Here is a 12,728-nt window from a genome sequence, read left to right as displayed (position 1 = left end):
CGAACAGCCCGTTTTTCAGCCAAAAATACCCTTTTTGAATGAGAAGAATTACCCCAAAAAATAATACCATACGACATAAGCGTATGAAAATATGCGAAGTAGACTACTTTTCGTGTTGAAGTGTCACTTATTTCAGATACTGTTCTAATGGTAAATAAAGCAGCATTTAGTTTCTGAACAAGATCCTGGACATGGGCTTTCCACAACAGCTTACTATCTATCCGAACACCTAGGAACTTGAACTGTTCCGTCTCGCTTATAATATGCCCATTCTGTCTGATCAAAATATCGGTTCTTGTTGAATTGTGAGTTAGAAACTGTAAAAAACCGAGTCTTACTGTTATTAACATCAAATTATTTTCCACAAGCCACGAACTTATTTCATGAACTACATTATTTGATACTGTTTCAATATTACACACAAGATCCTTCACTACTAAGCTGGTGTCATCAGCAAACAGAAATATTTTTGAATCACCTGTAATACTAGAAGGCATATCATTTATATAAATAAGAAACAGCAGTGGCCCCAGCACCGACCCTTGGGGAACGCCCCACTTAACAGTGCCCCATTGGGACTGAACATCGCTACCACTCTCAAAATTGCGGAGAATTACCTTCTGCTGTCTGTTCTTAAAGTAAGAGGCGAACCAATTGTAAACTACTCTCCTTACTCCATAATGGTCCAACTTCTGCAGCAATATTTTGTGGTCAACACAATCAAAAGCCTTAGTTAAATCAAAGAAAACACCTAGCGTTCGCAACCTTTTATTTAATCCGTCCAAAACCTCACAGAGAAAAGAGAATATAGCATTTTCAGTTGTTAAACCATTTCTAAAACCAAACTGAACATTTACAGCAAATTGTGTGAATTTAAATGCTCCAGTAACCCTGTATATGCAACCTTCTCGATAACTTTAGCAAACACCGATGGCATAGAAATACACTCCTGGAAATGGAAAAAAGAACACATTGACACCGGTGTGTCAGACCCACCATACTTGCTCCGGACACTGCGAGAGGGCTGTACAAGCAATGATCACACGCACGGCACAGCGGACACACCAGGAACCGCGGTGTTGGCCGTCGAATGGCGCTAGCTGCGCAGCATTTGTGCACCGCCGCCGTCAGTGTCAGCCAGTTTGCCGTGGCATACGGAGCTCCATCGCAGTCTTTAACACTGGTAGCATGCCGCGACAGCGTGGACGTGAACCGTATGTGCAGTTGACGGACTTTGAGCGAGGGCGTATAGTGGGCATGCGGGAGGCCGGGTGGACGTACCGCCGAATTGCTCAACACGTGGGGCGTGAGGTCTCCACAGTACATCGATGTTGTCGCCAGTGGTCGGCGGAAGGTGCACGTGCCCGTCGACCTGGGACCGGACCGCAGCGACGCACGGATGCACGCCAAGACCGTAGGATCCTACGCAGTGCCGTAGGGACCGCACCGCCACTTCCCAGCAAATTAGGGACACTGTTGCTCCTGGGGTATCGGCGAGGACCATTCGCAACCGTCTCCATGAAGCTGGGCTACGGTCCCGCACACCGTTAGGCCGTCTTCCGCTCACGCCCCAACATCGTGCAGCCCGCCTCCAGTGGTGTCGCGACAGGCGTGAATGGAGGGACGAATGGAGACGTGTCGTCTTCAGCGATGAGAGTCGCTTCTGCCTTGGTGCCAATGATGGTCGTATGCGTGTTTGGCGCCGTGCAGGTGAGCGCCACAATCAGGACTGCATACGACCGAGGCACACAGGGCCAACACCCGGCATCATGGTGTGGGGAGCGATCTCCTACACTGGCCGTACACCACTGGTGATCGTCGAGGGGACACTGAATAGTGCACGGTACATCCAAACCGTCATCGAACCCATCGTTCTACCATTCCTAGACCGGCAAGGGAACTTGCTGTTCCAACAGGACAATGCACGTCCGCATGTATCCCGTGCCACCCAACGTGCTCTAGAAGGTGTAAGTCAACTACCCTGGCCAGCAAGATCTCCGGATCTGTCCCCCATTGAGCATGTTTGGGACTGGATGAAGCGTCGTCTCACGCGGTCTGCACGTCCAGCACGAACGCTGGTCCAACTGAGGCGCCAGGTGGAAATGGCATGGCAAGCCGTTCCACAGGACTACATCCAGCATCTCTACGATCGTCTCCATGGGAGAATAGCAGCCTGCATTGCTGCGAAAGGGGGATATACACTGTACTAGTGCCGACATTGTGCATGCTCTGTTGCCTGTGTCTATGTGCCTGTGGTTCTGTCAGTGTGATCATGTGATGTATCTGACCCCAGGAATGTGTCAATAAAGTTTCCCCTTCCTGGGACAATGAATTCACGGTGTTCTTATTTCAATTTCCAGGAGTGTAGGTCTATAATTGTCAATATTATCCCTGTCTCCCTTTTTATAAAGTGGCTTCACTACCGAGTACTTTAATCGGTCAGGAAACCGACCACTCCTAAAGGAAAAGTTACAGATATGGCCCAGTACTGGGCTAACATACATAGAACAATACTTCAGTATTCTGCTAGATACCCCGTCATATCCATGAGAGTTCTTGGTCTTTAGTGATTTAACTATTAACTCAATCTCCCTCTTGTCAGTATCATGGAGGAGCATTTCAGGTAACAGTCTCGGAACTCTTTTTTTCTAAGAGCGCTATATGATTCCCTGTTGGGACTGGGTTTCTATTTAGTTCACCTGCTATATTCAGAAAGTGATTGTTAAATACTGTACATATATGCGACTTATCAGTAACACGGACATTTCCACTACGCACTGATTCTATATCCTCGACCTGTCTCTGCAGACCAGCCACTTCCTTTACGACTGACCATATGGTTTTAATTTTGTCCTGAGACTTAGCTGTTCTATCTGCATACCACATACTTTTTGCCTTCCTAATAACATTTTAAGCACCTTACAATACTGTTTGTAATGGGCTGCTGCATTTAGATTCTGACTGTTTCTAACGTTTTGATATAATTGCCACTTTGTTCTACAAGATATTCTTATCCCTCTAGTCAGCCACCGAGGCTGCCTGTTTGTGTTAGTACCCTGTTTTGAACGTTCTAACGGAAAGCAACTTTCAAAGAACACGAGAAAAGTCTTGAGAAAAGCATTGTATTTATCGTCTACTATATCAGCGCTGTAAACATCTTGCCACTCTTGTACCTTGATAAGGTTTACAAAGGTCTCTACAGCAACTGGATCAGCTTTCCTAAACAGCTGATGACTATATTTCACACGTGTTGCAGCACAAAAATCTTTTAGAGTTAAAATTTGTGCATCATGATCTGAAAGGCCATTCACCTTTTTGCTAACAGAATGCCCTTCTAGTAATGAGGAATGAACAAAAATGTTGTCTATGGTTGTTCTACCGTTCCCTTGCACTCTCATTGGAAAGAATACGGTTTGCATAAGATTATATGAATTAAGGAGGTCTACTAGCATCCTCTTCCTTACATAATCACTTATACAATTAATATTGAAGTCACCACATATAACTAACTTTTTGTATTTCCTATAAAGTGAAACAAGAACCTCCTCTAGCTTTAGCAAAAATATTGTGAAATCGGAGTCTGGGGATCTATAAATAACAACAGTTAGAAGTTTAGCTCCATTAAATTTAACCACACCTGCACAACATTCAAACACCTTTTCAGTGCAGTACTTTGAAACATCAATTGACTCAAATGGGATGCCGTTTTTCACATACATGGCTACTCCCCCACACCGCAAAGAGCTCCTCGAAAAGCTGCCAGCCAACCTGTATCCTGGTAAAGGAAGCCTCTGAATTATCTCCTTATTTAAGAAGTGTTCAGATATACCAATAATTTCAGAGTCATCATCTATAAGCAATTCACTAACTTTATCTCTAATACCTTGTATATTTTGATGAAATATACTAATTCCCTCATTACTCGGATACCTAATCTTTGTCAGAAGTGGTTCCTTTGTTAGAGAGACTTCCCTTAAGCAGGAATACCTATCAGCTGACTTCAATCTAAAAAAGGTGCAGCTCTAACACCCACTACTGCAGGAATTTTTCCATGAGTGATCCCACCAACCCCACCTATGCTGTCACCTATAAGCTTTGCTAACCTTCCCTTCCCATACCTGTTGAGGTGCAGGCCATGTCTAGTGAAACCCGTCCTGCTGATAGACTCCACCACACCACTGAAATGTGACCTATGCTTTCTGTCATCAGCGCACCCCCAACTCTCATGTTATTACGCCTGACGGCTGTATCACGATGAGGCCGATCGTGACGCTGAAACAGTTCCACGAAATGCACATTCGTGTTGCCAGTCTGAGTGGCTATTTTTTCCAGGTCACCATCTATGTCATCCTCCCCATCCCTATCAATACTATTACCAGCCCCACCCACAATCGCTACCTGATCCTCTTTAGTAAAATCCCTACATAACCCCCCTATGTTAACAGTCACCTGAGCCAAACCTGCATTGGGCTTCACAATGCTGGTGGCCTGGTACTCACTCCCCAGTACTTCCTGCAACTGCTGGCCTACACCTCTGCCATGAGAACTACCTAACAGCAGAACTTTCTTCTTCCTCTTCGACTTTGCAACTGTTCTAGCCACCGTAACTACTGAGGTCTGCTGCATACTTCCTACATCTACAGCTACTAGAGATTCCTCTCCATTAGACTCTGACAGTTGGTCATATCTATTGTAAACACTAATAGTAAAACTATCTGAAAATCTTCTTCTCCTAGCAGATCTCTTGCCAACAGCCAGCTCCCATTCCCCAACCCCCTTCTCCCTCCTCATCGTATCTAGCTCCTCCTGTGCGTTTTTCAACTGCACCTGAAGGGCACAGATCTTACGCTCCTGCTCCTCTATCAACTTACTCTTGCTGCATAACCTGCATTCCAGGAGAGGATCTCACCAGAATGCCCACTGGCTTCCCCACTGCATTCCCCCCAGTGAAAATACTTCGAACAAGTCTCACACCGCAATCCACTACTCACGAACCTACGGCAAAGCCCACACTTCTCACTCATGGTAAAATTTTACTTTTTCTAAGTTCCGCTACTACAATAAGAAGATGTTAAAAACCTAACTACAATAATCACAAACTTACTCTACAAGGGAAGCAACTACTATTATTAACAGTATTAATAAACAACAAATGTGAATATAACAAAAGACTAATACAGAAAGAGAATCAAACGTCTAATGACACAGTAACGAAGCTGAAAACAGTTCCCAAAAGGTTCTTCTGAAATTATTTCACCAGAAAACACAAAAAACACTGGTTGAAGACTACTAAAGTTCCTAAATAAACCACTATACACAAACAATTAATCAGTACTTAGCTTCCGATGCGCCGCTACAGCTGCAACTGGTCAGCGCGGAAATACAAAATCAGAGGACAGATGAATGATAGCTGCGACTGCGGCAATGTGGACACACCAGAACACAGGCTGTGGGACTGCGCACTCTATGAAAACGTGGATATTAAGGGTGTTGGATCACAAAGTAGCACTGAGGAGCTAGTCGACCTGGCGCATCTTGGACGATACAGCAGCCGCAGTATCCAGGAAGGCCAAGGAAGACGAGGCACTCAACCATAAGTCAGCAAGCTGCCATCCAGGGTAGACAACATACTCTACAAACAATCGAATGAAATAGTATCCCAAGAATCTACAATTGTTGGTGCAAGTGATAATGGAAGTATGAACTTTAAGACAAAGCAGTAATGAGTGGGATTACTTGCTAAGGTGGAAACGCTGCTGACATACTGCCCGACGCCTAAGGAGACAGTGGCTGTTGACCGGAATAGTATGAGGGCGGATCAAGTAGCGGAAAAAACCTACAAATTAAATGCACCAAAAGAAATAAACAGGCAGAGAACAAATTCTGTAGTGCTTGTGGGTAACTGGTATACGGTTTTATTGTAGTTTTTGAGTAGCAGAAGCTGTTGTATATTTTAAAAATTAAGTATCAGAAATAAATACTTAATAAATAGTTATTACTGTCCAAGGAAATGTGATTTGTGTGACCTGTTTTAGTTTTGCAGATAATAGCCTGTAATTAAGAAGGATAAATAAGTAAATTAAATAAAATGGTCTAACACGCCAGTTGTACAGTATTTTGCACGATATCCTTCAGGAAGACATCCAACAACTCTATCAATCAATGACAAGCCGAATAACTGCTTGCATAAGGGCCAGAGGTGGACCAGCGTACTATTGACTTGCTCAACCTGTGAAGCTCTTTCTCTTGAATAAATTATCCAATTTTTATGAAAATGTAATCATTTGTTTGTGTGTACATGTACATCACATCTACCTATTTCCGTCCGATTCGTATAATTCCTTGTGGTGCCCCCCCTTCCGCCCCCCCCCCTCCCCCCACCACTGGACACTGGGATTTTTATACGGGTTCTTTCACGGTTTCTCACTGGCGAACTACAGCAAACTAGCCGACCATGTGCGTCATGCGAAAGTCTTATACCAGTAGTTATTTAGTGGCAGGACTAGCTCAGCCACTCAGCCATTAATGTTGTCACCTTTCTGCTTTCGCACGCCCCCATCTCCATGCAGCATTGTCAGATGTCAAGCAGGAACTTACGATACGACGTTGTGATTGTTAAAATCACTGCTAAAATGTAGCTCAGCCACATTTCCCAATGGAAAAGAACTGAAATGACATGTTTTAAAGGAGCATCTGAATTATTCTACAAAAATCTTATAATAACGATAAATATAAAAATATAAATATTAAAAATTCGTGGTTATTTCCCCTGTAAGGGTGTCGTCCTACAATGTGCTTCAACAAAATCCGACCCGTCGGTAAAATAAACTAAAACGAAATGGCATGTGCAGTTCTTGAATATAGGCAGTGCCACCCCAGGTCACACGCACAGTCCCTATACCTCCAGGGAAAACACGCCCGCACACACACACACACACACACACACACACACACACACACACACACACACACATGTAGCGCGATGAAAACCTTATGTGCATAATCAAGAAATCAAATGCACTCTCAACAATGATCGAAGATAATGTACATCGCTACGGAGATGCCTGGGAGATCTGAATGTCGATAGTATTACTACACTTGAAGTAGGTAACTGCAGGCTGATATTATAACAAAGTTATAAAATTGAAAAAAAAGGAAGCTGTTTGCGTTTCCTGTAATCTGTTAATACATTTTTTATTTTTACCGCTATGTATTGTAGTCTCATATTGTACCACAGAGCGATGTGGTACTGTGCTTAGCACGCTGGGCTCTTGTTCGGGAGAACGACGGTTCAAATCCGCAACCGGCCATCCAGATTTAGGCTTTCCATGATTTACCTAAATAGCTCTAATCAACTGCTGGAATGGTTCCTTTGGAAGGACACGGCCGATTTCTTTCCCTATTCTTAAAACATTACGACCTTGCGACCAACCTGTAATGACCGCGATGTCGACGGGACGTTAAACCGTAATTTTCTACCCTTCTTCAAACTGTTTCAGTATATCCAATTTGCTACCTATAACCTTTACGTGCAAAATTGTGAGGTCATCTTCCGTTTCCAACATAGAGTGGCCACTTTCATGGTGTACAACCTTGCGTGGCTACTGCCGACTTTTCGAAATTACTAAACCGTAAAACATACCTGTGTCCCTTCAAGTTGAGGCAGAAGGAACAATGGGGAAAAGCGTCAATATTAGTGTATTTGCACTGTGAAAATTGGTTGAGTCGAAGTTTTAACACTGATTGAAGCAGAAAAAATATTTGTTGTTACTGAGATCTTCAGTCCAAAGACTGGTTTGATGCAGCCTTTGACTCAGACATGTGGTTGCTTGTATGGCGCTCCACTTCACCTAACCACAGTCTTATTCAGAATGTCTGGGACACTATCAAGCGAGATTGCACGCCTTGGACCGAACTTTGACCAATCTCCGTTAATTGTCGGAGGCTGTTGGGCGATAATGTATGAAGATGCCTCTCCAACGATTTTCATATGTATGTATGTTGCTACATGCTATGAGCTAGGTGTCTCCTCTCATACAAGTGTGTGCAGAAAAGGAGCCAATTAAAGAGCAAGTCGTTCTTTTAAAATTTGCACTACTTTGATATTAATGTATTTCACATACCTTTATTCCATCATACAGAAGCATAGCACAAGCCAGAGCCTCTATTACGTTCAGTACGATGCTGGTGATCAGAAGCGAATATGTATCTGAAATATACGTCAAAAGGCAATAAGTTTCATTTATTTTTTTAATTGTACAACTGAGATAATATAACAAGACACACCAATCTCTGCTTCGTTAGAAAACTGTTTTCATTAAATTATGAAGAAATAAAATTAAATACGCAGATAAAAATATATTAATAGTCATAAAAATAAATATGCAAACATCATTACAACAGGAAAACAGACATTTAAAATCTTAGCGAACTGCATAACCTGTTGAAGAACGTTTAACATTTTCCTTTCAGAATACTCATGGTCAGTGATCTCTTCATGACACGCAGAGCCTCCTTGAAAATCTGCCTCCCAAAGAAGCTTCCATGTACACTCCTGGAAATTGAAATAAGAACACCGTGAATTCATTGTCCCAGGAAGGGGAAACTTTATTGACACATTCCTGGGGTCAGATACATCACATGATCACACTGACAGAACCACAGGCACATAGACACAGGCAACAGAGCATGCACAATGTCGGCACTAGTACAGTGTATATCCACCTTTCGCAGCAATGCAGGCTGCTATTCTCCCATGGAGACGATCGTAGAGATGCTGGATGTAGTCCTGTGGAACGGCTTGCCATGCCATTTCCACCTGGCGCCTCAGTTGGACCAGCGTTCGTGCTGGACGTGCAGACCGCGTGAGACGACGCTTCATCCAGTCCCAAACATGCTCAATGGGGGACAGATCCGGAGATCTTGCTGGCCAGGGTAGTTGACTTACACCTTCTAGAGCACGTTGGGTGGCACGGGATACATGCGGACGTGCATTGTCCTGTTGGAACAGCAAGTTCCCTTGCCGGTCTAGGAATGGTAGAACGATGGGTTCGATGACGGTTTGGATGTACCGTGCACTATTCAGTGTCCCCTCGACGATCACCAGTGGTGTACGGCCAGTGTAGGAGATCGCTCCCCACACCATGATGCCGGGTGTTGGCCCTGTGTGCCTCGGTCGTATGCAGTCCTGATTGTGGCGCTCACCTGCACGGCGCCAAACACGCATACGACCATCATTGGCACCAAGGCAGAAGCGACTCTCATCGCTGAAGACGACACGTCTCCATTCGTCCCTCCATTCACGCCTGTCGCGACACCACTGGAGGCGGGCTGCACGATGTTGGGGCGTGAGCGGAAGACGGCCTAACGGTGTGCGGGACCGTAGCCCAGCTTCATGGAGACGGTTGCGAATGGTCCTCGCCGATACCCCAGGAGCAACAGTGTCCCTAATTTGCTGGGAAGTGGCGGTGCGGTCCCCTACGGCACTGCATGAGATCCTACGGTCTTGGCGTGCATCCGTGCGTCGCTGCGGTCCGGTCCCAGGTCGACGGGCACGTGCACCTTCCGCCGACCACTGGCGACAACATCGATGTACTGTGGAGACCTCACGCCCCACGTGTTGAGCAATTCGGCGGTACGTCCACCCGGCCTCCCGCATGCCCACTATACGCCCTCGCTCAAAGTCCGTCAACTGCACATACGGTTCACGTCCACGCTGTCGCGGCATGCTACCAGTGTTAAAGACTGCGATGGAGCTCCGTATGCCACGGCAAACTGGCTGACACTGACGGCGGCGGTGCACAAATGCTGCGCAGCTAGCGCCATTCGACGGCCAACACCGCGGTTCCTGGTGTGTCCGCTGTGCCGTGCGTGTGATCATTGCTTGTACAGCCCTCTCGCAGTGTCCGGAGCAAGTATGGTGGGTCTGACACACCGGTGTCAATGTGTTCTTTTTTCCATTTCCAGGAGTGTATTTTGAGTACAACATCCGTAATGGGACCTCGCTCCGCCGGTCATAAATTACAATATGTTTGAGATAGCTAGTACAAACCTACGATTTACACACATTCAAAGATAGCAGTCAAATTATGTCGGAAATCAGAAGTGTTCTTGCATTGCGAGATGATATTCTGTTTCCGTAAATCGCTCGTTCCCCATTGATCAGTCTAGCTGCATAATTCTACACTACGTGATCAAAAGTATCCCGACACCCCCGAAAACACACATGTTTCACATTAGGTGCATTTTGCTGCCACCTACTGCCAGGTACTCCATATCAGCTACCTCAGTAGTCATCACACATCGTGAGAGAGCAGAATGGGGCGCTCCTCGGAACTCACTGGCTTCGAACGTAGCCAGGTGATTGGGTGTCACTTGGGTCATACGTCTGTACGCGAGATTTCCTCACTCCTAAACATCCATAGGTTCACTGTTTCCGATGTGATAGTGAAGTGGAAACGTGAAGGACAAAAGTGTACAGGCCGACCTCGTCTGTTGACTGATAGAGACCGCCGACAATTGAAGGGGGTCGTATTATGTAATAGGCAGACACCTATCCAGACCATCACACAGGAATTCCAAACTGCATCAGGATGCACTGCAAGTAATATGATAGTTAGGCGGGAGTGAGAAAACTTGGATTTCATGGTCGAGCGGCTGCTCATAAGCCACACATCACGCCAGTAAATGCCAAACGACGCTTGGCGCAAAGAGCGTAAACATTGGACGATTGAACAGTGGAAAAAGGTAGTGTGGAGTGACGAATCTCGGTACACAATGTGGCGATCCGATGGCGGGGTGTGTGTATGGCGAATGAGCGGTGAACGTCATCCGCCAGCGTGTGTAGTGCCAACAGTAAAATTCGGAGGCAGTGGTGTTATGGTGTGGTCGTGTTTTTCATGGAGGGGGCTTGCACCCCTTGTTGTTTTGCGTGGCACTATCACAGCACAGGCCTACATTGATGTTTTAAACACCTTCTTGCTTCCCTCTGTTGAAGAGCAGTTCGGGGATGGCGATTGCATATTTCAACACGTTCAAACACCTGTTAATAATGCACGGCCCGTGGCGGTGTGGTTACACGACAATAAAATCCCTGTAATGGACTGACCTGCACAGAGTCTTGACTTGAATCGTAAGAACCCCTTTTGGATGTTTTGGAACGCCGGCTTCGTGCCAGGCCTCACCGACCGACATCGATACGTCTCAGTGCAGCATTCAGTGAAGAATGGGCTGCTATTTCCCAAAAACCTTCCAGCACCTGTTTGAACGTATACCTGCGAGAGTGGAAGCTGCCATCAAGGCTAAGGGTGGGCTAACACCATACTGAATTCCAGCATTACCGATAGAGGGCGCCACGAACTTGTAAGTCATTTTCAGCCAGATGTCCGTATACTTTTGATCACATAGTGTATTTGAATCATGTATTTTCCATATTCTTGCCACCGAGTTCTGTTACGAGACATTAATAAATGACCATTTGACCCTTTAGCGTAATCCCTCAACCAGCTACTCCCACTGCAAAGTAACCCGATCAGCAGTTGCTAATGTAGACTGCAAATACAACGCCTGCACTTTCTATTAACTGAAATTTTGTTGAGTGATGAAACCTTAATTTTCTCTTTGAGCCTCGGCTTAATTTCCAACAACAGGTTATGAACACAATTATGAGTTACATTATGCTTTTAAACCAAAGTATGAATCATCGATGATTTGTGATGAGCTGCATGTTCTTCTTAGCGTCGTATTCATCGTATATCCAGGACATTGGAATATTATTGGGAGGAAAACGAAATATTATTATTTCGGTATCATGATAATTATTATTTTGGAACTGTCTAATCACAACTGAATGAAACATAATTTTTGTACCATACGCATTTTGCCTTTATTCTTTGCAAGGCATCATCATAGACAGATTTAACGGAGTTGACCTACATGCTGCGTTTTTATTTTTTGTTATGGCTGTTCTTCTTCGGATGGTTACGATTTGAAATTTCGTTTTTTTCAGCATTAGGAATTGAACACACGTTTTGATGTTATATATTTTGTAATTTTTTTCACCCTGTACACATTTACTCAGTGCCATCCTCACTTTTTGTTCTACAGTTTGCTCGATATGTCGAATTAATTACTTCAGGTAAAGGCTTGTACTAGGTCTGTAAATTTTTTCTTAAACTGTAACATCACGATGTGCCCAATATCCTCGTAGAAGTCGTCCACTGGTGAATGAAGGTACTCTATTACTGCTACTACTACTACAACATGAACCGACATTCATGTCCTTCACTATTTTACGTAAAACGGCCGTTTCGCGGAAAACTAGTAGGGCTACCGGGAATATTTAATAAACGAGGAGTATGATTCAGGTTCTGCCTCGACACAATGGAGGTTCCAGGCAGAGGTGCATGAAGTTGATACATACCGCTATTACAGCTACGAGGGAAATATTTATTAATATTCATGCAGCTGGCGCACGTAATCACTTTTTTACTAACGCAAATTCAGTACATAAGTGCATTATTTTACAGTTAATAACGCTGGTTAACATTAACTACTTTCACAGTGTGAGCCCATAAGAAAATCCACTACCACGCACTCGGTCCCCAACGTGATGCCTACACTAAAACCATCATTACACAGTATACTGATATCCCTAAACCCTACCTCCCTTTTGCTTCCTCTAGTACAATGACAACTTTTCTTAGCCCTACACCCAACCCTCCAGAAAT

The 12,728-nt window shown here is 44.7% G+C and overlaps 1 protein-coding gene across 1 annotated transcript in view; it reads right to left on the bottom strand.

The window, feature by feature from the left end:
• LOC126470259 (lysosomal-associated transmembrane protein 4B-like) overlaps nucleotides 1-12,728 on the bottom strand; it is a 187,448-nt gene that overhangs the window by 12,529 nt on the left and 162,191 nt on the right. The window contains exon 4 of the mRNA XM_050097989.1: nucleotides 8,124-8,209. Coding sequence (XP_049953946.1) covers nucleotides 8,124-8,209 — 86 coding nt within the window. The remainder of the gene's footprint in view (nucleotides 1-8,123; nucleotides 8,210-12,728) is intronic.

This window comes from Schistocerca serialis, chromosome 3, assembly GCF_023864345.2.
Source record: "Schistocerca serialis cubense isolate TAMUIC-IGC-003099 chromosome 3, iqSchSeri2.2, whole genome shotgun sequence".
Classification (NCBI taxonomy): Eukaryota; Metazoa; Arthropoda; class Insecta; order Orthoptera; family Acrididae; genus Schistocerca; species Schistocerca serialis.
This window is presented reverse-complemented; position numbering and strand designations above follow the sequence as displayed.